Raw genomic sequence first — 27,988 nt, forward strand, 5'->3', positions numbered from 1 at the left:
GAAGGCAGGGGCTTGGTGCCCGCGGCAGACTAGCAGGGCTGCTGTTAAGAGTCGCTGGTGTTCCACGCGGTCTGTCCTCTTTAGCTGACTAGCTGCTCTCGTCGCTGCACCATGGACGCCCTGAAGCAAGTAATCAACTTCGGGCCCGGGCCCGCCAAACTGCCGCACTCGGTAAGACTCGGCGGTGTGCTTGGGAGATGGCTCGAATTAGGATCGCTCACCTGGGTGGGTTTGCATCCCTGCCCTGGGTGCCCAGATCCCAGTTTCCAACGCGAGTCCCCCAACCTCTTTGCAACCTGCATGCATGCGGGGTTCAGGAGCTCTTGTGAGAAGGATTCTAGAAGAATGCATTTGGCAGAGGAAGCTCTTTGGGACATGTCTCTGCAGCTGCTCTTGGCTCTGACTGCCAGCCGGGTGCAGCTCTCCTGCAGATCCCGTGGCTGTGCCTTCTCCCCGGCCCAACTGGAGCAGGAGGGAAATGCGGCGCGGTGGAAAAGAAAAAGTTCTTATCTCAGCTGTGCTGCAATCGCTGGCAGTGTGCATGGAATGCATGAATGGGTACTGTGAGTGAATGATACAAGGGAATGAGCAGATAACAGATTTTGCATACTGCAGTGGTTCAGGATTTCTGAAGGGGACTGCAAACTGAGGGATCGCTTGCCCTCACCCCCAAACGTATTTAGTTCAGCCGTCGCTGGGAATACTGTAGTCAGAAATTAGATTTGAAAACCCCCTGGTTCCTGTCCTCCACAGAACTGACCCATTCTTTCTTCTCTCTGTTGTGTTTTTAAAACCTGCTTGTCCTCTAAATTAGGCATTCAATGATTCAGACTCTAGTAGCATTGGTCTGCTTTAGTCCAGTCTGTTCACTTTGTTCTGGAGCAAGTAGATTAGATTTTTTTCTCTGGGCTACAACCACACGAAGCAAATGCAAGTGGAACTCAATTCTTGCCCTCCCAGCCCCCAGCCAGGCTCTGGCCCCTCCCTTCTTCTCACCACCCTCCCCACGAGCACCCTCCCCCAGCTCCATCAGCTGTGAAGAAGGCAGTGTCTCTGATGTGCCTTGCACCCTTTGACAGGCTTCCGCCGCCTGTCTGATAATGTGCAGCAGCATGGGAGCGTAGCCAAGTATTTTACAATTATCTATTGTTGAACACTAGAAATGTCCCTGAGACAGAGCCTTCTCTGTGTGGTGGTAAGAACAGGGAATCTTACAATGTGAGAGGGGAAAGGAGATCTTGCTCTTTCGGGGGCGCTCACAATAGCTGAGAACAGAGCCCACCTGCAGCACTGGGGATTGAACCTGGCCCTGCATGTGCTAGGCATGTGCTCTTCCTCTGAGCTGCATCTCCAGCCCCCAGGGCTCATTTTTTTCTGTTACCATTGTTCATTTTCGCTGATAGAACTATGGAAATAATTCCTGTAGTGCCCCTCACGCCCAGCTGTGTTTTAGAGTCTTCCAAGTATTTGTATCCCCCTGTTATTTGTTATGAAATTGATTATGGTGGCATTTGTCATAAATAATACACTTATTTATTAATTATTTTTCCTGAGAGGACTTTTTTTTCCTTCTGTTACCCTGTAACCTGGTGGGGCAGGTGCTGCTGCTTAGGTGTCTTCTTGATTTAGTTGAATTGTAAAGATTAGAAAAGTTTTCAGCCTCTGTCACCATAGTGGAAAATATGTTTTACAAGATGATGAAGTACATGCATTATAATTATAATTATAATCTAAAAAAAATAGGAAATAATATTTAGTCTACTTGTGATATACACTCTTTTTGTGTTCTATTCTGCTCCAGTTTGCTCTGTTTCCTTAAATAAATTAGTTGTGAACCACAAAAACTATTGCATTCTGCAGTTTGGAAAAAACCTCACTGCATTATAGGGGTGTTTTTGTGGGTGGGTGGGGGGTTTGGCTAGAAGTCTTTTAAAAAACTCCTTGTGATGATTTTAGAAACTTTTATAGTTGTATTTTTCAAGGAATGCTGTCTAGAAGAAAAATTTAAAGTCTTAAAGCAAATTCAAAGATGTTTTTGGGGATGGTGGTGTAGCTCAGGGGTAGAAGGCTTGCCTAACACTTGTTAAATGAGGCCCTGGGTTTAGTCCTCAACACCAAAAAAAGTAAAAAAAAAAAAAATAGTCTGGATTATTTTGTTTCTCTTTATTAAACAAAAGGATTCACATAAGTTTGTTTTTATTCTTTTTGGTTAACTGTACATATATATGGGGTAAGATTTTATCACCTGTGTACTCTGTGTACTGATCAAGTCAGTAATTTGATCAGCCAGTGCTAGCTAATAAGCATTCAGCCATTCAAAACACAATAACACTTTCTTGAACCTCACAGTTGAGGCAGTCTTTGTGTAATTCTTATTAAAATATTTTTTTCAGACAAGTTGCAGTTCAGCTTGTATTTTAATAATGTCTTCCTTATCTAACATCTTTTGAAGTCCACACAGGGTCTCTTGTTCTTTGTGTTCATTTCTTAGAGCTTTTCATTTTCTCTGTATTTTTTATTATGGAAATCCTCAATTCACTTAGGTTTAGAGAGAATAATGTAGTGAACTCCCAGGTACCCATCTATCAGTGTTTTGCTAATCTTGTTTTAGCACATTGAGATAAAACCCCCAACCTCCTTCAAACCCAGGGCTTGGGATGAATCTTAATTTATAGCAGGTGCTTCCATTTTTTTTTTTTTTTCTTTTTCCCACCTTACCTGTCCTAATCTAAAAAAAAAAAAAAAAAGGCTGGAAAATTGATTTAACTGTATCTCTATAATTAGAGACTAATTGATTTTTTGTTTGTTTGTTTGTTTTGTTTCCTGGACCTAGAACTTTATGCATCCTATACATTTAACTTTTAGGGAGTGGCAAATGAGGTTGTGGAGGGAACATTTTCTAGGGAATTGGTAAATTCATGTCTTTGGGAACGCATGCTTAGCATCTATTTTGTCGCCTCATTTCAGGCTCAACTTGTGTGTAAGTTGTATTAGAGAAGCTTCTGTGGGAATGGGGAGGAGGAGGTTTGCTTGTGGTTTGGGACAGAAGCCTGGGAACCTCACAGGCTCGTGTGTGGACTCCCTCTTCTTCTCCAGGTTCATATATACAGAGGGAAAGCTGTGTATAGCATATTGAAATCACTTTTTTTTTTCCTTCCAGGTATTGTTAGAGATTCAGAAAGAATTATTAGACTACAAAGGAGTGGGCATTAGTGTTCTTGGTAAGATTTGCTTTTGGATTCTAGTCCTGGTTTCAGAGGGAGTTAATTTATTAAATACAGTCAGCCTAGAATTTCTACAGGTCTTCCCAATAGACTTTTGTGGATACATTTTTAAACTTTAATAACTGTGTTTGCTAGGAACAGTTTTGAAGATGGCATAAATGCTGGTGGGAGGCTTAGACATCTCAGCTTTCTGTTTCATGATTTTTTTGCTAATAACATAATCTGTGACCAGAAGACCCTGTACTTTTGCATAACAGTACCATCAAACATTTATAATTTCTTTAATTCAATTTAGAATTTTTGTTATACTTCAAGTACAAATTTACTAAAGTTTATAAGTACACAAGCCTTCTATGAAGTTCTTACACATTAGTAATTTTATTGTTCAGTTTCTCTCCCCTGTGGTGTTGGGCAAGAGGACCTCTGAGTTCTAAAATTAATTTTCTTTTATTTAAATTTTTGTTTTGAAAGTTCCAAAGGCTGCATGGTATGAAGAGACCATAGTGGGGGTTGGCTGGGGCTGGGGCTCAGTGGTAGAATGCTTGCCTATCATGTGTGAGGCACTGGGTTCAGTCCTCAGCACCTCAAAAAAATAAAATAAAGCTATTCTGTCCATCTACAACTAAGAAAAAAAAAGGCAGAAAGAAAGGAAAAAAAAGAGACCATAGGGTTAACTGTATTGCTTATTTGTGTTAACTTATTTGTGTTCCTGTGGGTTTAGAGACATATACTTAGATTTCTGTCAAGTGAAATCACAGCCTGGAATTTTGTGCTCTGTCCTAAAAAGAAACCACTGCCCATGGATTCCTGTTTGTGAGAAAGACATGGTATTCACAGTCTAGTGAGAACCCAATGATGAGTTTAAGTGGCTTGTTCATTGCATGTGACTTGAAAAATCATTTTGCTTTGACTATAAGGCTAAAATGTGCATGACTTGAAAATAAATTTGGATTATCCCCTACACTGAGCATGGGCCCACGATTTGAATGCAAAGTAACTGATATTTTTCTTTATTCTTTTCTTGCCAATTTTGTAGACATTTTTGTTGTTTATCTTCCACAGAAATGAGTCACAGGTCATCAGATTTCGCCAAAATTATAAACAATGCAGAGAATCTTGTGCGGGAGTTGTTGTAAGTCTAAAAAAGGCCAAATTACTTTTGTTCAGTATTTCATAAACCTGGATGTCTGTTATATTATTTTCTATATTTTGTGTTTGTTCATAATATTCCACGATTAAAAACAAGCTTTTTAATCCCCTCCCAGATTAACTATTAGTACATAATGTTTTTTATGTGTTTTCCAGCCTGCATCTGTGTGTCATTTTTATTTTATATGTTATTTCCAAAGATGTGAAATATCTTGGAAATTTTAGCATTGTGCCAGTTAAATTGGCTTGAAAAGGCCTTAAATGAGAAAGAAATGGTCACCTTTTTCAGCATAAATAACTATAATCTAGTTCAGGAATTCTTAAAGTGGAAGCTTTCTGCTATCTGTCAATTAATTACCTGGTTACGGGTTGATGTTAAACAGTTCAAGGCTCACCTGGATTTGCTGAGTCAGAATGTCTGGAGAAACTATTTGTAAGAGGATTTGGGGAAATTTAAGAGTTCTTAACTACAGGTACTGCTCTGCCTTGATAATATTTAAAGGAGAGAAAGAAAGGTTTTAAATATGTAGATACAGTTGCATATACATATGGCTTTTTTTTTTTTTTTTTTTTTTTGCTTAGTGGGGAATGTGTTCTACTACTAAAGCTATATCCCTAGCCCTAAAACCACGTTTTTTTTTCCTGCTTACAAATATAATGCACATTTATGATAGAAAGTTCAGAAATAGACTGCAACTTATAAATTAAACTGAAATTATCTATAATCCCACCAGTCAGAGATAATCAACATTGAAGGTCTGTTCTGTTCTGACATCATCATTTTATTAAATTGTCCTGATTATTTCATAACTTCTTTTTTTTTTTAAATCTTTTGGTACTAGGGATTGAAGCCAGGGGTATTTTACCACTGAGCTACATTCCCAGCCCCTTTGATTTTTTTATTTTGAGACAAGGTCTCACTAAATTTCTTAGAGCCTTATTAAGTTGCTGAAGCTGGCCTTGAACTTGTGATCTTTCTGCTTCAGCCTTCAGAGTTGCTGGGAGTATATCACTGCCCAGCCATAAATTTGCTTTTTAAAGTGCTTTGAGAAGCTGATTAGATGGGCAGGCTTGGAGGTAATTTTGTGAGGAATAGTGGAGGCCCATTGCACTGAGAGTGTTCGGATCTGGTGATCATCTGCTTGGCCCATCTTGCCCACGTCTGCCCATTGGGTCCCCTGTGACATTCATGGAATGATGAAGGAAGGAATATTTGGAACTTTAGCCTGGGACATTGGCATTGACCAGATGGCTGTAGGCCTCTTCTGACTAGAACCACTATTTAATTATGGACCTAACCTCCTAACCAAGCTCCTGTCTATCCCCCTGTACTTGGACTTCTGCCTGGTTTCCTTGCATCTGAATAATCTGAGTCTCCGAAGATATGCATGGCTGCTTTGCTATTTTACTGGCTACAGAATGTAGGCCAGGCAGAGTTCAGAGCAAGATATTGCACACCACCTATCCCCCAAGACCCTACTCAGTTGCCCTGTTCTTTATTATTTATGTGTGTGCTAGAGCCCTGTCCCCTGGCCACTTGCCTTTTGTGTCCCTTATTCTAAGCTCTGACTGCTCAAAGGCTTGGGTCCAGCTTCCCCGGCCTTGGATCCCTGAAGCTGGTGGTATTCTGCTGCCTGCAGCCATTAGAATTATCATCTTAATTTTCCATCCTGGAGTCAAAAATTTTTGTTCTTAATCTTGATCTACATGGGGTTTGTGATTACATGACTTGGTCTAAATGGTAATCAAAAATCCCTCCCCAGGGTCTTCCTGATTCATAGCATGCTATCTGACATAGAAAGTTTCAGGAGTTTCAGTCACAAGTGACAGGAACCTACCTCACTGGCTTTAGCAAAAAGTGCAATATTTACCCCCTTAGAGAAGTACAGTGGATTTAGGAGCTCAGTTGATACCAGGAAGGTCTTCTCCTTCTCCTGCCTCTGCTTTCATATGTGTTAGCTTTGTCAGATGGCCCCTAGTGGTTTTAGGATTAGCTCCCACAAATTTATTCTTTCCCTCAAAAGAAAGTTCAAGCAAAGATCTAAGAATTGAATACCATTGGCCAGCTCGGGGGAGGGATGATTCCCTAAGAATAACAGGTTACTAGGAAAAGGAGGAGATACCTCTGTTCAGATAGTAGGCTGTAGGCTTCCACAATAGTCCCAATAAGTCGTTGTCCTATGAACAAATGGGTAAATGACTAAATTGGCAAGACAAAGTGATAGTGGGACTTTACTGTATTTCTTATAGAAAAGCCACCCAAGACAAAGCACTTGGTAGAATATCACTCATTCTCCATCTTTGACCATGTGAGTCTGTTTATGTGCGATTACTTGTGTTCCTGTCCAGGGCTGTTCCAGAAAACTACAAGGTGATTTTTTTGCAAGGAGGTGGGTGTGGCCAGTTCAGTGCTGTCCCCTTAAACCTGATTGGCCTAAAAGCTGGAAAGTGTGCCGACTATGTGGTGACTGGATCTTGGTCAGCAAAGGCTGCAGAGGAAGCCAGGAAGTTTGGGACTGTGAACATTGTCCATCCTAAACTTGGGAGCTATACAAGTAAGTTCTGGGAGCTGGGCTGGATAGTCATGTGCAGATTGGTGGCTTACCCCTGCATAGGGTGATATGCAGTTGATTTTAGTGCTTTCTTCCCCTTGTCAGCATTTAGTTGATACCATTTAGGTTGGGTGGTTGATTAATAGAAGACTACTAAGTAGCTTCTGCAAAACAGAGTACTGATAGGCTCATGTAGGTGAAAAGTCCAACAGCCAGTTTGGCTTTAGGTATGGCTTGATCAGGGGTTCTAACAATGCCTTTGGGCCCTGACGTATCCTTGTTTTCTCTGTGATTTCCTCCACAGCCAGGAAAAGCTGTCCCCTCTTTCTGGGACAATGACTATAGCTGCTTCTGACCTTACTTATATTGTCCCTAAGTTTCATATGCTAGGGAATTTTCAGTGACAGTCTCATGTCTCGTGCCCAGTCTAAACAAGTCCCTGTGGCTGTATTTGAGTCACATTCTAGCTCTTGAGCTGTAGATTGAATCAGCTGTTCTGAAACCACATTTGCTGAAGACCTGGTGAGGGCTGGGGTCTCAGGAAGAAACTCCTGAACTCTTAGTGGACACAGGATAGATGGATTCTGGGTGACAAGAAAAAATTATTTAGAGATCCACCGTGTTTTTTTTTTTTTTTTTTTCTTTTGGTTCTGGGGATTTAACCCTCTGAGTCACATCTGTAGGCCTTTAAATTTAAGACCGGGTCTCACTAAGTTGGGCCTGGTGATTCTCACAAGTCTCACTTGTGAAATGTTTTGGGATCAGCTTTTTACTAAAAGGGGAGAAGTGTCAGTCTCCTGGTCAACACCAATCTATATTAGAAAGGAGGGTAAAAGTGCAAAGTCTCAAACTTGTCTTCTGTGATAGAAATTCCAGATCCAAGCACCTGGAACCTCAACCCAGATGCCTCCTATGTGTATTTCTGTGCAAACGAGACCGTGCATGGTGTGGAGTTTAATTTTATACCTGATGTCAAGGGAGCAGTACTGGTTTGTGACATGTCCTCAAACTTCTTATCCAAGCCAGTGGATGTTTCCAAGGTACAGTATAAGAAGAGTGGTTTCTTTAGGGGGATTCTAGTCCTTGAAGCCAGGGCAGATGTCATTGAGAAGACTGACATTTGCTTGCAAGTGGGCCACTCCTGCACCAGGTGCATGAAACCAGGGGGAGAATGTCTGCAAAGAACAGTGTTGGACTTTTGGATTTTTTAAAAAAAATTTAAAAATATGAAAATTTTAAAAATTTTAGAGTTTTACCATTTGAAATTGTTAAAATTTAAACATTGTACAGATAAATTTTTGGGATAAAAAAATTGTGTTTCTTCTCTTGGTTGCCAAGAATATTTAGAGACTTTATTTTATTTTTTTATGGTGCTTGGGGATTGAACCCAGGACCTTGTGTATGCCAAGCATGCATTCTTCCTCTGCGCTACATCTCCAGCCCAGAGGCCCAGGATTAAAGACTGTTTGGGTGTGGAATGGAGGTGTGCCGTGAATGTGAATGTGAATATGGACATGGCCTTTACAATGCTGGACTTGGGTAGCCCCTTCCAGGTGAGATCCAGGCCTTGGGCCTGGTGATTCCTACAGACCATGGGATGCTCTCTAAACAGGAGTGGAGTCACTTCCTCAAAAAAGCATGCTTTGGAAAGAAGTTGGGAAGTTTGCATAAATTGATAGAAAATGACCACAAATGCTTCTAAAGCAGCATACCTTTCTGTTTTTAAGTTTGGTGTGATTTTTGCTGGGGCCCAGAAGAACGTTGGCTCTGCTGGGGTCACAGTGGTGATCGTCAGGGATGACCTGCTGGGGTTTGCCCTCAGAGAGTGCCCCTCCTTCCTGGAGTACAAAGTGCAGGCCGCAAACAACTCGTTGTACAACACGCCTCCATGTTTCAGGTAACTTTGGGTTGTGTCGCTATGGACCCTGTGAGGAGTTCTTACTATTTCCTATTAAAGAGGGGATGAATTTTTAAAGTAGAGTGTGCTTCTATGAGCCATGACCTAATAGCCCCAAATATTTTACCAGGATTCTTTGTTCATGTCTCCCCTTGACCTTCTACTGAGCAGTTTTTCTTGTTGCCCTTTGTAAAAACATTTTTAAATTTTTGGGCCATGTTTTTGATCTTGGTACTTCAGGCCGTACTGGCTTGAACTCCTGTCCTTTTATGAACTGTAGCTGGCTTCTCTTCAGTTGGTAGGAACCTGCATTGCAGTATCTCAGGGAGAGAAAGGTTGCCCTGCTTTAGAGTCTTTTCACTTCCAGATTTTTGTGAAAACCTTCATGATGCCTAGTATTTCACCCTTCATTGGGAAATTCTGCTACTTACTAACTGTGTGACCTTAGGAAGTCCCTACTTGTCTGATATTGGGAGTAATAACCATACCATCCTCAATGGGTTACTGTGAGGATTATGTGATCTATCTATCTATCCATCTATCTTAGTAAGTACCTGATACTTGATGACTTATATATGTCATCTGCTTTCTTTCTTTTTTTTGGTACTGGGGATTAAACCCAGGGTTGCTTAACCACTGACTGGGCCATATCCCCAGTCCTTTTTTGTATTTTGTTTAGAGACAGGTCTCACTGAGTTGCTTAGTGCTTCGCTGTTGCTGAAGCTGGTTTTGAACTCGTGATCCTCCTGCCCCAGCCTCCCAAGTCTCTGGGATTACAGACATGCACCATCATGCCTGGCCAAGCTGCTTTATTTCTGTTGTTAGTTCCTGGAGCCTCAGCAGGAGCAGTGTGACAAAAGGGAAGTGCCAGCGTTTATTAATTTATCTTTCCAGGCAACTATGATGTAAAACAGTGGTACTTTTATGTGTGGGACCCCATTAATCCTCCCAATCGCATAGGAGGTAGATACTATTACTGTTTCCATTTTGCAAGGGAGGAAGCTGAGGTCACATTCTAAGAAATGGCAGTGTTGGGATTTGAGCCCAGGCAGCCTGGGTGCCTTCCACCCTGTACTTTGGTATTTTGCAAAATGACCAGAGTAGATTTGTTTTTTAAAGGATTCTGTCTTAGGAGAATGAGTCCAGTTCTTCCATTCTATAGGATTTTTCCATGAGGGGCCAAAGTTCTCTTAAACTTAAAGGGGTGGGTAGGCCTATGCATTTAGTAGTTCCATGTGGGTTAGGACTTTGTTAAAGCTCTCTCCTCCCCTAGGTGCTGCCTGTGGAGAATCTCTCCCATATAGTCTACTATAAGAAAGAAAGGAGATTTTTTTTATTTTTTTTTTCACAGTTAGAACTCCAGTGGAAATTTCTGCAGAAATCCAGATACAGAGCAGATCCTCATTGTGTGTCCCCCATTTTCCTCAGGGATGTTCTAAGGCTAATTCTCCTGGTCATCTCTAAACTCCACTTTCTTGTACCTTGGCTGAAAGTATTGCTGAAGTGTGAGTGTGTCAGGGCGGGCTGAATTCTGTCTCCTACTCCCTTGGTTTACCACTGGGGCTCTAGGCAGGGAGGTAGCACCACTGATCACTGGCCCGCCAAGGAGCACACTGGGCAAGCTCAGTGGTGCAGGTCCAGTGGGAGACTTCAAGGGCAGGGATCCTAGAGAGTGGCTTTGTCAGGCTCTGTGGGCAGGAGAGAGGAGGTGGTCATCTACTTGGAAGGGTACCTGGAGGTGGAGCTGGGGTACCTGCCTCGAAGTTAGGTTAGTCTTTCAGGGGGAGGCCAAAGCCACCACTGCCTTTTGAAGCAAGGAGGAGGGAGGCACAGGGAATTTTACTGGCCCTGAAATGTGCTTCAAGGCCAGTAAGTTCTGTTCAAAGCACAGCCTGGAGGGACAGGGTGAACAGTTGCTCCCTTAGGCACCTTTTCTAAGAGCTACCTTGAAGCATATTTTAAAAAATTGAACACATTTTTTTGCTGTTAGGGTGAAAATGGCTTAGTGAGAACAGTGAGATTCTAGTGGGAGATGAAAATGGCTGGAGATACAGAAAGTCCTCCTGGAAGAGTGAACCCCTACCAGCCCCTGTTCGGTCTTTGACTGACCTTGAACCCCTCAGCTGGTGCACTGGGGCTAGGAACACCACTTAGGGAGAGGCAGGATTCCTTTCTCAGGGCTGAAAGGGGCAAAATTTCTCTCACAAACAGATAAAATAGCGATAATTGAAAATGTCTTAAGGCAAGTTGGTATGGCTAAATGAATTTTGACTCCAATATTCCCCCTGGAGGTTGCTTTGCTTTGTTATACCTTAAAAGAAGACAAGAGGAGAAAAGTTCTGTACAATTCTGCAAGATTGAGGAATAACTATGAGTCTGTGGGTTGAAATACTTGGAGTTCATTTGCAGTGCTTCAGCATTGAAGGAGAGGAAGTCCCCAGGGAAAACCTTTTCCACATGGACAGAGAGATTTATGCCAGATACTCTCCCCAGTCTTTGACTAGGAGGCCGGTAAGGCACCTAGCATATTTCCTAACACATAGGTAGATAAGGCTCCAGCTTTGACAATGTGCCATGGATTTATTTTGTTTGTTTTTTGTGTTTGTCAGAGCTGAAATACCACGGGCCCTGAGAACTTTGTTTTAACTGTGCTAGATAAACTGGGCTACAAATAGCTCTCTGTAGCCCTGAGCTATGAACTGGGGTGGAATAAAGGGCCACAGTGTCATTCTCTTTAACCCCTTGGTAGAACACATTAAACTCAATTAGCGGGCAGAGGAAAAGATGCCTAAATGTCCCTTCTAACTCCACAAAACATTTTTTACTTATCATAACTACTAAACCTCCAAGTTTCAGTATGAGGGCAAGTAATGCATTTTTAATTCAATCATTTTTATTTCAATAAAAATATGAAGTGAAGAAGTGATTAACTCAGGTCACCTTTCTTACCAGAATGGGAGGTAGAGATGAAGTCTGTAGGTCTGTCCAGAGGGCTTAGCTCGCCCCAGGTTCCCTTACCTGGGTGACATGCAAGAAACCTGGAGTCCTAGAATCCACAGCGGGTTGGATTAGTAGTGAAACCAGCTCTGGGAAAAGTGCTCTGCTCTCTGGTTGCTTTCATTAGTTCTGGAGAAAATTGTGCCACAATGTCCTCAACCAGAAGCTCCTCTGCAGAATCAGAACCTTCGGGAGTTTCCCCCGGGAGTTTCCCACAGGACTTTCTGGGGAATGCTGTTCAAAACCCTGGCACATGGCAGTAGGTTGTATTCCTTTAAGAAATTTGTGAAAGTAACACATACTTCTAGCAAAGACTTCAAGTGAGCAAGTCACCAGGGTAACCACTTTAATTGCTTGTCATGTATCTTGATAGATTCTTAACTGGGCATATGCAAATCCAGTCTTCCCTCAGTGTCCATCAGGGATTGGTTCCATGGATACCAAAATTCTCAGATGTTCCTGTCCCTTATCTAAAATGGTGTAGTATTTGCATATAGCCAGTGCACATCCTCCTGCATACTTTAAATAATCTCTGGATTACTTGAATACCCAGTACGATGCAAATGCTATGTAAATAGTTGTAATACTGTGTTGTACAGAAAATAATGATAAGAAAAAAGGTTTGTACATGTTCAGTGCAGACATTTTTTTTAAACATCCACTCTTTTTTTTTTTAGTTGTATACAGGCACAATACCTTTGTTTTATTCACCTGTTTCTATGTGATGCTGAGAATCGAATCCAGTGCCTCACACATGCAAGGCAAATGCTCTACCAACTGAGCTCCAACCCTAGCCCCCAGACACAATATTTTTTTTCTAAATATTTTCTGTCTAGGGTTGGTTGAATCCATGATGATGAACTCACAGATATGGAGGGCTGATTGTATACTGAGCCATATATTTAATTGTTCAAATGCATTCAGACTTAAGTGAATTCCTTTCCCCCACCCAGCAATATGCCATGGGCACTCTCCCATGGTAGCTCAAATGCCTACCTTCTTTTTTTCTTTTTAATAGTGGTGTGGTATTCTGAAGAACTCTCAGTCTCACTTTCCTCATCTGTAAAAATGGTATAATGGTGGCTCTGACCTCCTCAGTGGATTAATCCATTGCTAGCTGAAGAGACTAGTGGGAAGTGATGGGAACTGTAGGCAGGTGTGGCATGGTTGGAGCAAGTAGGTCACTGGGGGTGTGCCCTTGGGGACTGTATCTTCTCCCTGGGTCTTCCTCCCTCCTTCCTCTTTTTCTTACTCCCTCTGCTTCCTGGCTGACACCCTTTGCCAAGATATTCTGCCTCACCTTGGGCCCAAAGCAAGTCCAGCTGACCATGGACTAAAACTTCTGAAACTACGAGCCACAATAAGTCTTCCTTCTTCCGAGTTGTTCTTATCAGGAACTTATGTCACAGTGATGAAAAACTAATATAACTTGAGTTTTTGGCCCACCCAGTTGAGAGTCTTAGAGCCAGTCAGTATCAGGAACTTCCTGTCTTAAGCCTTTGGCTGTTGGAACATCTTCCAGTCCTGGGCTCTCCTGTGAGCACCTGTCCTGGTGTTGGTAGACTGAAGGTGTCAGTAAATAAGGGGGCAGCTGGGCTCAGGCAGTGCCACCCGTTTTTGCTGAGCATTGACTTCCATCAAATATTTGCCTAATTCCCAGAGAACCTTTGTCCTGCCCCTTCTGGAGACAGCATAGCTGAGAGCTGACCTCCTCCAAACTCCCAACTCAAGGGGGGTGGTGTCTTGCCAGTGACCTGTAGTCAGTGAAGGACACATGGAAGGACACAGTTCCTTTTTAAAGATGGGACATTCGGAAGACTGCTGGGCAGAACCATCCACTAGTCTTCAATTCTGTGTGTTTTTGGCTTAGTCTTGGGCGCCTAACAACAAAGACACCACTAGCTGCCATTTGGGTGGCCCATCTGCCTGTGCCAGGCTATGGGCTAAATGCAGGTCTTGCAGGGGATAGGAATTAAAATGCTTAGCTCAGAAAGGGTTGGGCCCAAGCAAGTTGTCGGAGGGACTGGGGTGCAGCCAGGCCTCTCAGAACCAGGAACATAGATCGTCAACACTATACCATCCGCTCTCCATTTCTTTTATTTTCATTTTTGTGGTATTGGGGATTGAACCCATGAGTGCTTTGCCACTGAGCCATACCTCCAGCCCTCTTTATGTTTTTTTTTTGAGATTGGGACTCATTAAGTTGCTGAGGCTCGCCTTGAACTTCCTCTCCTCCTGTCTCAGCCTTCTGAGTCCCTGGGATCATAGGTGCCTGGTTTGCTCTCCATTTCCTGCTTCTCAGCTGGAATGTTGGCTTCAATTTTTTTTCAGCTGAATTTCTTTCAAATGTTTCCTAGAAGTGAGATCCCTTAGGGCTCTTACCTTATGCCTTACAGTATCACCAACCCCATGATTTTGCCTCTCTTCTCACTCCTGGGTGAGAGAAAATCCCAGGGAAGTTCCTACTATTCACTTACTTACTTATTCATTTATTTATTTTTTACATTGCTGGGGATTGAACCTCACACGTGGTAGGCAAGTGCTGCACCACTGAGCTATGTTCCCACGCCCCAGGGTAGTTTCTAATTGGTCTGGATAGGTTCCATGCCCAACTTTGAGACCAGGGGAGCAAGACTTGTTGGGAATTTGCATGTTGGGTCGGAAAGCCTAGGCTTAGATTCCCAAGGAGGCTATGTAATATGTGTCTAAACAGCAGCACTGGGATTGGGGTCTAGACTGTAACTGGGAGCCATGGCCTTAATCATTGTGCCATACCACATCTGCTAGGTGGAAGGCTCTGAGCTGGGTCTATGAGGTAGAAAAGGTGAACAGTGTGAACTTCCAGCCTTTCAAGCATAGCCCAAAACCCAGACACACAGAAGTATAAAATAAGGACTGAGTGGTAAGCTACACAAGTATTATAGGCAAGGGCATCTGGGATCAGAGTTCAGGAAGTGAAGAGTTAACCCTGGAAGAAGTTGGTGAGCTGGACTCTGATGGTTTGTTGTGGGAAGTATGTTCTAGGTGTCATGGAGAGTTTGCATTAGAGCTGGGCTGGACAGAAAGAGACTGATGTGACATCCATTGAATGGCCCTTATGACATCCTCTTGTTTACATGTGGTCTGCATTTATCTTGTCTCTTTCCTTAATTTTATTTTTTTTTCAGTATTGAGAATTAAATCCAAGGGCACTCTACTATGGAGCCAGCCCTTTTTATTTTTTGAGACAGGGACTCACAAAAGGTACCTAGGCTGGTCTCAAATTTGTGATCCTCCTGCCTTAGCCTCTCTAGAAGCTGAGATTATAGACATGCACTGCTGTGCCCAGCTATCTTTTCTGTTTCTAATAATGTTTTTAAGATTGTCTTAGTTCAAGGTACCAATTTATTTGAAAGGTAACAATTTGCATTAATGGCTTTTTGTTTTAATTTTCATTTTAGCATTTATGTTATGGGCTTGGTCCTGGAGTGGATTAAGAACAATGGTGGGACAGCAGCTATGGAGAAGCTCAGCTCCCTCAAATCTCAGAAGATCTATGAGATAATTGATAATTCTCAAGGATTTTATGTGTAAGTCAATGGTGTTTTATCCCACGTTTTGCCTCTTCTGAATTTAAAACCGTATACCTTTGAAAAACAGCCATAATCACCTTTCCCTAAGACAGTGACATACTGGTGAGTATGTGTGCACCCGTGAGCAGGAAGGTGAGTTCTTCCCTGCTGCACCCCACTGCTGAAACCCAGGTTTTGGGATCCAGGTCCCAGTGGGTAATGGCTTTTTCTCACTCCAAAGATATTGCCCTGGGGAAGAATCTCGGTGTGCCCCCTGGGATAAGTCCCTTCTACTCCCTCCTTCCTCTGTGTGTCACTTGCTGGAAGCTTTCAGCTTTATTTGAGTCCTCCTGTTGGAGTCCCCTGGTATAATTGCCCACGCCTGCCTGCCTCCATTACTATAGGACAGATGCTCCCATCCCAGGCCTGTAGGGAGTAGAATTGGCTGTGGCACGGGTATACTCCTAGTTAATATTTTCCTGACAAAGTGATTGATGAACATGTCTTGACCATTACCAGCACCTGCGTGAGCTACAGAGAATGGACGGGTCTTGTATCAGTTTCTTAGGATGGCCATAACAAAGTGCCATATACTGGTAGCTTAAAATAATAGAACTTCCATTGTGGAGGCCAGACATTTGAAGTCAGGATGTCAGCAGAGCTTTGCTTCCTCCACAGACTCCAGGGGAGAATCCATTTCTTGCCTCTTTCAGCCTCTAGTGGCACCAGGTGGGGCTGCCTCACCCCAGTCTCCACCTCTGTCTTCATATGCCCTTCTCCTTTCTGCTTGGGTCCTCTTCTCTCTCTCTGATAAGAACTCGTCATTGGATTTAGCGCTCCCACTCTGGGTAGCTCAGGATGATCTCATCTCCAGATCCTTCTATTTATGCCTGCAAAGACTCTTTTTCCAAATAGTTTAAGATTCACAGATTCTAGGGGTAGGACCTGGTCATGGGGTCACCATCCAACCTACCACAGCAGACTTCTCACCAAAATGCAGATGTGAGGCACCTAGTGCTGAGGAGCATGGGACCCAGAGAGTGTCCCAGCATCATTGCCATCTAGTGTGGCGTGTGCAGTGTGTGAGTGTTTATGTTGACACTCAGTTATCAAACTAGGACCCTTGATTTTTTTTTTTTTTCCCCCACAAGACATCTCACTGTTGCCCAGGCTGGCTTTGAATTTCTGGGCTCAAGTGATCTTCATATCTCAGCATCCTAAGTAGCTGGGACTATAGGCTTTTGCTACTACACATGGCTTAGGACCCTCATTTTTAATGCTCATATATCTTTGAGTTTTACTGTTATAACAAAAATATATGTATACCCCTGCAGTAATGGGGAAATTTGCACTCTCTTTATTACATGGGTCACATGGGATAGAAAATATAATGCTTCAGTTCTAACTTGGAATGTATGTTTTAACCACGACTTGTCATGACTCTGTACCCATCCATGGTTGAGGGGTGGAGTGGACTCTGGACAGCCGGGGTGAAAGCAGCATAGTGCTGCCACCTTTCTCCTGAAATGCCTGTTGCCTACATCTGTGAGTTCTTGGCATCCAGTGGCCTCTAGCCATAAGCCCTGGGGGAATTGGGCTTGGCTGGATATCTGGGCCTTTGGGTTCTGCTCCATGTGCCATTTGGGGGAAGAGATGCACACTGTACCTTCCTGCCTATACTGCAGTTCTGTGCAACAGAGGCTTGGTCTTGAGGAAGCTTCCATCCTACCCTCTGTATGGAGGTGGGGATAGCAGTGCTTATAGGAGCTATGCATGATTAGCAGGAAATGGTCCAAAGAGTTCAGGGCCAAGGGCTAAGGGATGTGGCATGAACTTGGAACAGGGTGATATTGTTGGGTTGGAGGGGAAGGGAGAGCTTTTGGATGAGCTGGAGCCTTAGTGTGAGTAGAATTAGGCAGAGAAATGGGCGGGAGTACTTGTAGGGACTTGGAAGGCAGGGACGATCCCACAAAGGCATTGAGGGAGGAAGCACAGTGTATTGGGGAGCAGACAGTGGGCCTCCTGGTGGCAGTGGCTTATGCTGGGATTGAATGGAACTCATGGAGAGGTCTGAGATGTTTTTGGTCCATGTCTTCACTCCGCTGTCGACCCATCTATCTACCTTCCTGTGCACCCATTTACTTAGTCATCTAGCCAGTCACTTATTCACCCGCCCATCTTCCTGTTTATCTGTCTACCTCACCATCCATCCTGCAGTTGGCTCCTGAGTACCCTGGGCTAGCCTTGCTCCAGGCTCCTGAGATACCTAGAAGAAGAAATCACCATCCCTGACTCCCCCAAAGTGCTCAGAACCTGAATGAGTGGAAACTTTTGGTGATTATTATGTAGTGGAGAGCAGTCTATTAGCTGTAGCTTCACTATTTCTTAGGAGGAGTACAGACATAAAAATGTCACCCTGTCAACCACCTGCCTAAAAAATGTCATCTCAGACTGACATTTCCTGAGGAGTCCAGAGCAGGTGTTAGCTCTGTCTCCTCTGTTTACTAAAAGCGGGAGACTCTCTAGCTATTCCTGTGTGCCACTGAGCTCTCAGGAAACTCTTCACTCTTCTTTTGAACTATGGAAATAGTTTGGCAAGATGGCCCTGAAGCTGGGCAAGGTGGTGCATGCCTGTAATCCCAGCAACTTGGGAGGCTAGGGCAGGAGGATTGAGAGTTCAAAGCCAGCCTCAGCAAAAGTGAGGCACTAAGCAACTCAGTGAGACCCTGTCTCTAAATAAAATACAAAATAGGGCTGGGGATGTGGCTCAGTGGTGAAGTGTCCCTGGAAGTGGGGATAGCAGTGCTTATCCCTTATAAGTTGCTAATCCCTGGTACCCACACACAAAAAAAAGTTGGCCTGGAATACTGAGAGACAGATCATGATTTGCAATTTGCTATTGTCTTTGCTTCTTGCTTTTATCTTTGTCATGAACCTCCTCTCCCTTCATGCTCCCTAACTTGTAAGGTAGCCCCTTTCCTAAGCCTCTCTGACTGGCTTATTGGGGACTGCAACAACCTACCAGTGACCCAATGGGGAATTCTTGGACTAGTTGAGACAACCCTTGAAGTCCCCAAGTTCATTCCACAGACTAACCACTCCCATGACACTGGTGACCTGGAGTTGAATCCAGGTGGCAGCATAGCATAGTGTCTTGGGCCTCGAAGCCCCATATTGCCACTACTGGCACGCGACCCTGGGCAGATGACTTGATTGTCGTAAGCCTCAGTTTCCTCATCTGTGCAGTGGGTATAATAATGGCACATGTGTCTTATGATTGTCATGAGGATTAAATGGCTATGCCTGTGATATAGAGTATATAATAAGTAGTTTAAGAGGATGGGCTCTTGTGCTGGTTAATTTGCGTAAAGCACTGGAAACAGTGGCACCTTGTGAGTATTCCTCCACATGAGTTGGCGCTTCATATTACTATTTGTGGTTGTTAATGTGTAAAGCACTTTGGACGTTCCTGACACACAGTGCTTAACATACATTAGATATTAACTCTCTCATCATAAGGATGTTCAAGAGGCAGATTCCTTATCCAGATGTGAGGTCGCCTTGGTTGCCTTCTTAGGAAAGGGAAGGAAACGTGGTAGATCTAGTGAAGATTAAACTAAAATGAAGCAGGTGGAGTACTGGGCACTTTACACATAGGTTTTTTACACACTTTATTGCCATTGCTGCCCTGTGAAGTAGACAGGAAGCATGTCTGACAGAGGCACAGACAGGATAAGTCACAGCTGGGAAGTGGGATCAGCCTGGGTACGAACGTGAGGTGGGTGGGCACTATGATACCAGGGCCTGTGTGGCTCTTTAATTACTACACCAAAGAAATGAAAAAAAAAAAATCACAGATGGCAGATGGTGTGACTTTCTATATTAAAAGTGCAAGAACCAGCAGAAAACCTTAGAAATGATCAGTTGCAGAAGTGTGATCACTTAGAGCTCAGTTGTGATTCCATTCTCCACAAACACTCAATAAAGATGGAATTCCTAACAGACTCAGAATTATAAAATATATATCACCACGTGTGGTGGCGCATGCCTGTAATCCCATCTGCTCAGGAGGCTGAGGCAGGAGCATTGCAAGTTCAATGCTAGCCTCAGCAACTTAGTGAGGCCCTAAGCAACTTAGTGAGACTCTGTCTCAAAATAAAAAATAATAAAAGGGCTCTGGATGTAGCTTATTGTTTAAGCACTCCTGGGTCCAATCCTGGTACCAATAAATAAATAAATAAATAAATAAATAAAAATATTTAGAAATCAATCCAAATGTCCACCTGTTCAAGTTAAAGCAAAAGGATGGCTTAAAAACTTTAAAAATAGAAAATGGTACAGGATGAACTTAGCACATTATCTATTATAGGTATATAAAGCCTTGTTAATTTACATAGGGGCACTGGCACAGGGATAGACAATAGGTGAGTTAAAGAAGTTCATAAATAGCTGGGCACAGTAGTGCATGCCTGTAATCCCTGTGGCTCGGGAGGCTGAGACAGGAGGATTGGGAGTTCAAAGCCAGCTCAGCAAAAAGCATCTCAGTGAGACCCTGTCTCTAAATAAGATACAAAATAGGGCTGGGAATGTAGCTCAGTTGTAGAGTGCCCCTGAGTTCAATCCCCAGAACCCCATCCACCCCGCAAAAAAGAAGCTCATAAATGCCCATGTTTACTTGGGAATCAACTGCATGTTAAATTAGCTGAAAAATATTCATAACATGCTGTTTGAAGCCTGACAAATTAATTTAAACAAATTAGCATTATTTGCATCATGCTATACTCAAAAATAAATCTAATTAGTCAGAAAGTTCTAAGCTGGTTGCAATTATGCACACCTGTAATCCCAGTGACTTAGGAGACTGAGGCAGGAGGATCACAAGTTTGAGGCCAGCCTCAGCAACTTGGTGAGACCCTGTCTCAAGATTAAAAAATGAAAGGACATGAGGATGGAGCTCAGGGATGAAGTGCCCCTAGGTTCCTGGGTTCAATCTCTAATACCAAGAAAAAAAAAAAATGTTGGTGAGTCTTTTTTAAGTTTAGGAATACAGAGGCCTTAACTAAAAACAAACTATTAATCTCAAAAGCAATAAAGTAAAAACTGACATTTAATTTCACAAAAGTCTTAAAATTTTACATCGTGAACAAAAACAAATGTCAGACATGAGAAAAGTTTTGCACTATATAACAGAAAGGTTGCCATCCTTAATATAGGCAAGAACCCACAAATGACTGAAAAGGATGACCAAGTACAAATTAGGGCAAAGGGTATTGCTACTGGTTTAAACAATCCAGAAGAAATACAGCTGGCTAACACACACCAAAAATGCCCAAGTTCATTAGTTCTTTAGGAAGTGTAGATTAAAATCATGAGGTGTAACTTTTTACCTTTGATTGGTAGAAATTAAAAAGTAATTGATAACCTTTGTTGCTGGCAAAGGACCACAGTTGAATGGAAGTATTAATCTGAATAAATCTGGGACAAAGTTTGCAACATCCATCAAAATTCAAAGCAAACTTGCCAGAGATATTATGTCTAGCAGCCACCCTACTCCGGAATCCTGTTGGATGCAGCCATGTGCACAGAATTGAGCCGCTGTGGGTCCACTATAGGATGGGATGGTGAAAAATCTGCAGAGCACCGCCACCATGCCTGTCAGTCGGGATTCGAGGAAGTTTAGTATGATCCATGCATAGTAAGTGTTATGGTTTAGATATGAAGTGTCCCCCAAAAGCTTATGTGTGAGACAGTGCAAAAAGTTTAGAGGTGAAATGATTGAGTTGTCAGAGCCTTAACCTAATCAGTGCATTAATCCCCGTAGGCATTACCTGAGCGGTAACTGTAGGCAGGCAGGGTGTAGCTGAAGGAGATGTGTCACTAAGGCTGCCTTTGGGAAATACATTTTGTTCCTGGTGAGCAGAGCCTCTCTGCTTCCTGTCATGTCCCGACCTACTTTCCTGCGCCCCCCCTCTTCTGTCTTGATGTTCTGCCTCACCTTGGGCCTGGAACAATGGAGTCCGTCTGTGGACTGAGACCTCTGAAACTATGAGTGCCAAATGAACTTTTCCTCCTCTAAAATTGATCTTGTCAGATATTTTGGTCACAGCAGCAAAAAAGCTGACTAAGACAGTAAGAATAATGTGTACACTGGGAGTGAGGGTGTCTGAGCAGACACTGGAAGACGACTGTGTATGTCAACGGGCCAAAAGGAGAAAAGTGTAGAAAAGGATGTGGCTGTTAGTCTGTTTATGAAACCCACATTTGTATATGCAGATGTTACATAAGTATATACATTTACACATGTGCATACATTTACCTATTTTGACACATGTTCATATTTATATATCTAAAAATGCTCGGAGAAGCACACACCAGCTTATTGTTGATAGCCACCTCTGGGAAAAGATGGTAGATCTTCATAATTTTACTCAGATTTTTGTAATCACATAAAGTAGTTTTTTAAAAAATTTATTTATTCACGTATAGTTTTAAAATTGATTTTTTAAAATTAATTAACCAGCCACCCTCTTATCTCAGCCTCCTGAGTTGCTGAGATTACAAGCATACATGATTACATCCAGCTTGAACCTTTTTTTAAAAAATATATTTAAAAAATTTTCTTTCCTTTTTAGATATTCATGACAATAGAGTATATTTTGACATATCATACATGCATGGAGTATAACTTCCCATTCTTGTGGTTGGACATGATGTAGAGCTACACTGGTCGTCTATTCATATGTGAACATCCAGCTCAGACCTCTCTGACTAATTAGAATTTACTAGTGTGGTGTGAGGCAGATAGTTCTGATTTGTGCAAGTGGAGACTGTAAGGTTTTAAACCATGGAGATCTATGACTATTTTATGGGCTTTTCTCTCATGTATTGTACTCTCTATGGTTTACCTGTTCATTTCTGACACATCTTTTGGAGGGGACAGACTGAAATAAGTGGGTCAACCCCTTGTCCACTGACCTAACATTCTGGTACCCCTGACCCTCACCACGTCTGTGAGACAAGTACCTCTTGTTGAAGCTTCCCCTTCCCTCACACGTACCCCTCCTCCAATACCCTGGGGAGTACTTGGGGTGTTTTTGGGGTGCGGGGCTCTCTGGAATGCTAATCCCCTCTGTGGAAAGGGTTTTCAGAAGATGCATTTGGGAGAAACTGTCCCTTCATGACCTCCTCCTGGGGATTCATGCCACAGGAAGCCCAGGAAGTCAGTAAAAAGCCAGGCCACTTAATGCAGCATTCCCTAAATTACGATGGCTTGAGGCTCCCCAGGGCTGGGCTTGGGACAGGCCCTGTTTCTTTTGACCTAGAAAGTTCTTGGTAAGCGCTTTCCAGCAGGTCTCTCAGTCTCCCGGTTTCTTCACCCTCAGTCTCTGCCAGTTCTTTTTTTTTCTCAAACTCAGATCCATTGTGCAAACTTCTTGTTCATTGCTCAAGGACCTGGTCTAATTCCCAGCAGAGTGAATCCACAGGGCCCTCCATGGGCCAGGCCCTGCAGCTCTCCCCTGCTACCTTGTCCAGGAACCCCACACCCCAAGTAAGCTGGAGAACTTGCCTGCTGCCTCTGTGCCTTCCTCTCCCTGTCTGGGCATCTCCCACAGCCCCTCTGAAACCTGTGGGCCTTCTCAGCAGAATTACTTGCTGTGCTCTGTCTCCACAGGCTTTGGCTCTTGGTCCTTCTTGAGTAGAGCTGTTAATTCCCTGCAGAGCATCTCTCACTAGTTTGGGATCAGTTAACTCCCCTTGATCTTTTCCTTCTCCCTCACACTTGTTTCAGCGACATGGTCACGGGTGCTGTGTAAATGTTTGTTGCGTGGCGACTTCAACTTTAATTTCTAGCTTTTATGACATTATTGCTTTGTGATATCTCCTACTTTCATGATAGGATGGGTAAGCTGGGGAGGTGAACTCTAATTACAGATCCTTAATTTCTTATAATTTTTTTATCTTAAGTGTGCTCTTTCGTTGGTTCATCTCTATGATTGGAGCCTCATATTGGGAGCTTGAGGCAGCAGAATATCAAGAGAGGGTAGCCACTGAATATTTAATTTAAATGTCAGCTATGAAACTCGCTGCCTTCTGGAAGGGGGGCTTGGAATTGAGCTGAGTCTGCTGCAGTTGCTTGGTTCCCCTTCTTGCCTCTCTTCCTGGTGGTGTGTACTAGACTCCCATTAATTGTAATAGGGATCTTAGTTGTGCCAGAAGGGGGCTTCTCCCACTGCATTTATTTGCTGTTTAATTTTAGTGAATCCTGCCTACAGAAGTATAAGAATAAAATAGGATGTACGTAAGAAAAGGGAGAGGGGGCCATGTGTTCTGCCTTTCTTTCATTCTGGAGTTACAGTTCAGCTCATCTTCCATTTGTCTCTTCTGGTTGTCAGTGGAGAATAATTTTGGCTGCTTATCTTCCAAATCAGATACTGAAGTCAGATACTAATCTTTCCCAGACAAAAATTCCTCATTCAATTTTGAGAGTCTCTGTGTGCCTTAGGCAGGGTGCTGGGAGTAAAAGGATAATTTTAGCACATTTAACAGATACTTATATAGCATTGATATGTTCTGGATGCTGCTTTAAATTGCACCCGGTGTATCAGTGGCCTATCTCTGTGTCAGAGAACACTCCAGAACTTATCAACTTAGCCCTTTTCCGTGCTCATTATTCTTTGGGTCAGCAGGTTGGGCCGAGCTCAGCTGGGTGCTTCTGCTGGTCCCAGGAGCCCTCAAAACTGAAGGCATCTGGTGATTGAGCTGCTGCCAGATGGTTTAACGTGGTTTCACCTGTCTGGCACTTGGTGCTGACTCTTGGCTGGGATACTTACCTCCATTCTGCTAGCTCAGACTTGTGTAAGTGGCAGTGATGTTGAAGATGGAGAGAAGAGAAGCTGGTGTGAGGTAGAATTATTTATTTTGCAGTCCCTTGGCCAAACCAACTCACAAGGCCAGGCCAGAATCAAAAGGCAGAGAACTTGACCTTGCCTTGTTAAAACAAAACAACAAAAACATTTTTTCTTTTTTTTTTTTGGTATTGAGGATTGAATCCCAGGGCACCAAATTTACCACTGAACTATATCTCTGGCCCTTTTTATTTCTTATTTTGCTAAGTTTCTTAGGGACTCACAGTTGCTGAGGTTGGCCTTGAAGTTACAATCCTCCTGTTTCAGGCTATGGAGTTGCTGGAATTATAGGTGTGTGCCACTGCACCCAAATCTTTTTGAAAATTTTTAATTGTTCCCTCAAAATTCTCTGTTAATACTTGGTTTATTTAATACATCAACTCTTGAGGAAAGGTTCTGATAGTGTTCTCACTGTTCTGGGAGGAAAGTGAGGCACAGGAGGGAGGTAACTTGGTCAGGGTCACACAGCTTAGAACAATACAGGGTGACAAACCCTTTAAAAACTGCTCCTCATTATTTTCAAGCCTTTCAAACACTGTTAGGACAAATATACCTCTGCATATGAACAGGGAAAGGGTCCTAAACATTTGCTATATGGCACCCATGTGTTGGATCCTTCCTACCTGTTGAATCTCTGGATCATTGCAACTAATCTGCAGTAGAGGTATTATTCCCAATATTCAGCCGGGGAAACTGAGGCTTACAGAAATTAAATACAAATCTTACAAGAGTCTGGTCTGTCTAGGTAAATTATAAATATCCTGGGACAGATTTTTGGTTTTGTTTTAATCTTCTGCTTGCATCTAGAAAATGTTTTTTAAAAACTTGTAAGTTTCTTAATAATAGTCTGTGCATTTCAGAAAAGTAGTTGGGATATGAAATGTGTTTTTCAGATGCCCAGTGGAGCCCCAAAATAGAAGCAAGATGAATATTCCATTCCGCATTGGTAACGCCAAAGGAGACAATGATTTAGAGAAAAGATTTCTCGATAAAGCACTTGAACTCAATATGATTTCCTTGAAAGGCCATAGGTGAGTACACCTCCAACCCAGGTGCTTCAGAAATTTTTTTTTCTTTTTCTTTCTTTCTTTTCTTTTCTTTTTTTTTGGACTAGGGATTTGACCCAGGGGTACTTCTTTACCGCTGAGCCATATCCCGGCTGTTTTTATTTTTTATTTTTGAGATAGGGTCTCCCTAAATTGTTTAGGGCCTCACTGAGTTCCTGAGGCTGATTTCAAATTTGTTGTCCTGCTGCCTCACCTTCCCAAATCACTGGGATTACAGGCATGGGCCATAAGCCTGGCTTGGTTTTGTTTTTCAAATGCAAAACAAAACACATCTGGGAGTCTGCTCAGCTTGGAGGAGCAGTTTTGTTAACTTGTTGGGGGAAACAGTTGTCTCAGTTGTATTCCTTCCTCCTGTTTATAGAACCCAGGGCACAGTTCCCTGGCTCCAGTGGAGTCACAGCTTCTTTGAGGCACCACTCTTTCTACTGTTAGAACATTGCTGCGTCTCCAGCTGAACATCAGAGGATTAATTTTACATACTCCATAAAAAATAAATGTCCTCACACACGGCACCAGCAGCAGCGAGCCGCACATCCCTGTCTGGCTGTTGCAGCAGGATCATGAATGGCCTGGTGCCGAGCCCCACAGTCACCATCTTCATCGATGGATCTTTTCTTCCCCTTATGTAGTTTTTGTATTTATCAAGAGTGAATAGTTTGAATTAGTCCAGGTGTGAGCAGCACTTTCACTGCATAAGGGAGATTTTTTTTTTCTAATGACTCAGACATGGAAGCTCAATGCCACCTGTTGGGGGTTTTCAGGTGGGAGGTTGGGCACTGTTGGCCTCTAGTGCTGTAGCTCTCAGGAGTGATGATTAGGCAGAGTTGTGTTGATACTAAGTTAGGTGTGTGTGTGTGTGTGTGTGTGTGTGTTGGATAGAATCCAGGGCTTCTTTCTTGCTGGGCAAGTTTTCTGCCATTGAAACCCCCGGCCTCTACTTCTTCTTCTTCTTCTTCTTCTTCTTCTTTTTTTTGGTACCCAAGTGTGCTTTATCACTGAGCCACATCCCCATCCCTTTTTATTTTTTTGAGACAGGGCTTTGCTAAGTTACTGAGGCTGGCTTTGAACTCGTGTTCCTTCTCCCTCAGCCTCCTGAGATGCTGATTACAGGAGTGCACCATTGCACCCAGCTGATACTCTGATTCTTAATGATTGAATCTGTTTTGGTCATTCTAGGTCTGTGGGAGGCATTCGGGTCTCTCTGTATAATGCTGTCACCACTGAAGATGTTGAAACCTTGGCCACCTTCATGAAAAATTTTTTGGAGATGCATCAGCTATGAAAGAGACCTATTCTCTGTCTTTGTATAATGTATACAGAGTTTAAAGTAATTGGGAATGGCTACAAAAACTTGACAGACAGGTTAAGTTTCTTCAAATAAACATGCTTATTATAGATTCCATTTTCAAAGAACAACAGCAAGACATCCACAGCTCTGCGGAGTTGATGCAACCACCAGCTACTGGTCACCTCAATTCTGACTCAAACTGGAAGTATTTTTAAAAATCTTCCTCTTGCTTTTCTAATGAATTCCAGCCTATTTTGTCTTTGCTGCTACTTTTTCTAGCTAGATCTCAGTATTTGAACTTGCTTGGACTTAATTATGCCAGTTGCATTTAGTTATGGAGGGTGTGTGAGGGTCCTCTGTGCACAGAATCTGGGAGTAGTGGGGTCTGCTGGGTTCTGCAGCTTTGATTAACCCATTAAATCCCAAGTTTTCAACTCTGCAAATATTTCAATGAAATTGACACAGGTGCATAAATTAGGTTGGAAATCATAACCTAAAGCTTATTATATAGTTTATTATCATTAAACATATAATGATAATCATTACTTAATAATGTTAATATTATCACTAATCATTCACCTATTACTTTTCTCAACAAAATAGAACTCAAAAAACATAAATATTTATTTCAAAGTTATCAGAAGTGGTACATTTGTTGCTCAATTTAAGTTTTTTAGGTATTCCCTAAATGGGATCCATGGGACATAATGGGTTAAGGTTAATATTGATCACTTGGTGAGCATGTGGAGGGCCAGGCAAAAGGGCAAACTATAGGTCTTTGTACTGTTATTCTCTTGAAGAAATAAGTGACTTACTATATAAATGTTCATATAGTAGGGTCTGTTTTTAATACCACTTCATTTATATCTCAGTGCATTTATATTTCTAATGAAACGGTTTTCAGTGATATATAGAAGCTTAGAGTTTGTTAAATCCCTGCTTGTGTACTACAGCATTGTATTAGGAACAGTTGTACCCCCTCTTCAGCCCTTTCCCCTTTGAACCTGCTCCATGGAAAGAATCTAGAAGTTTCACAATTTGCTTTGACTCTTCCTTTCAATAGGGGGAAGAAATGGTTGTGTTTTGTTTTTCATTTATGCCATTAAACTGAAAATCTGTTAGATTCCCTTATCCTGTGTACACTTGGTGGTTTTCTTTGTATCGTGTGACCAGAACAATACTGTGACTCCCAGAAAATCTTTGCTGGAGTCTTTTCCCCTGTTGTGTATCTGTTGTCAGTATTTTATGTTGAATGTGAAGAACATTAAAATCCTGAGATGTAATAAAGCCTTGTGAATGATTCTTTTACCAGACTTTTAGACAAATGTTTCTATTTTAAGATGTTTTGATGAGAAAA

General features: G+C 42.6%; 1 protein-coding gene across 1 annotated transcript; it reads left to right on the plus strand.

Annotated features, from left to right (window-relative positions):
- Positions 1-15: 15 nt before the first annotated feature.
- Psat1 (phosphoserine aminotransferase 1) lies at positions 16-27,918 on the plus strand. Its single transcript, XM_046459732.2, has 9 exons — positions 16-171; positions 3,161-3,221; positions 4,287-4,356; positions 6,723-6,928; positions 7,793-7,965; positions 8,653-8,822; positions 15,260-15,388; positions 25,170-25,307; positions 26,520-27,918. Exons 1-9 carry the CDS (start codon positions 112-114, stop codon positions 26,623-26,625), a joined length of 1,113 nt encoding a protein of 370 aa, XP_046315688.1. The 5' UTR covers positions 16-111; the 3' UTR covers positions 26,626-27,918.
- The last annotated feature ends 70 nt before the right edge of the window (positions 27,919-27,988 follow it).

Source organism: Marmota monax, unplaced genomic scaffold (genome assembly GCF_021218885.2).
Source record: "Marmota monax isolate L192 unplaced genomic scaffold, Marmota_monax_Labrador192_F-V1.1 WCK01_AAM20220418_F8-fsc00172, whole genome shotgun sequence".
NCBI classification, from domain to species: Eukaryota; Metazoa; Chordata; class Mammalia; order Rodentia; family Sciuridae; genus Marmota; species Marmota monax.

Coding starts and splice junctions, on each gene's coding strand:
- Psat1 (XM_046459732.2), top strand. CDS start 112: ATGGACGCCCTGAAGCAAGTAATCAACTTCGGGCCCGGGCCCGCCAAA. Junction 172..3,160: donor CCGCCAAACTGCCGCACTCG/GTAAGACTCGGC, acceptor TTTTCCTTCCAG/GTATTGTTAGAGATTCAGAA. Junction 7,966..8,652: donor AGCCAGTGGATGTTTCCAAG/GTACAGTATAAG, acceptor TCTGTTTTTAAG/TTTGGTGTGATTTTTGCTGG.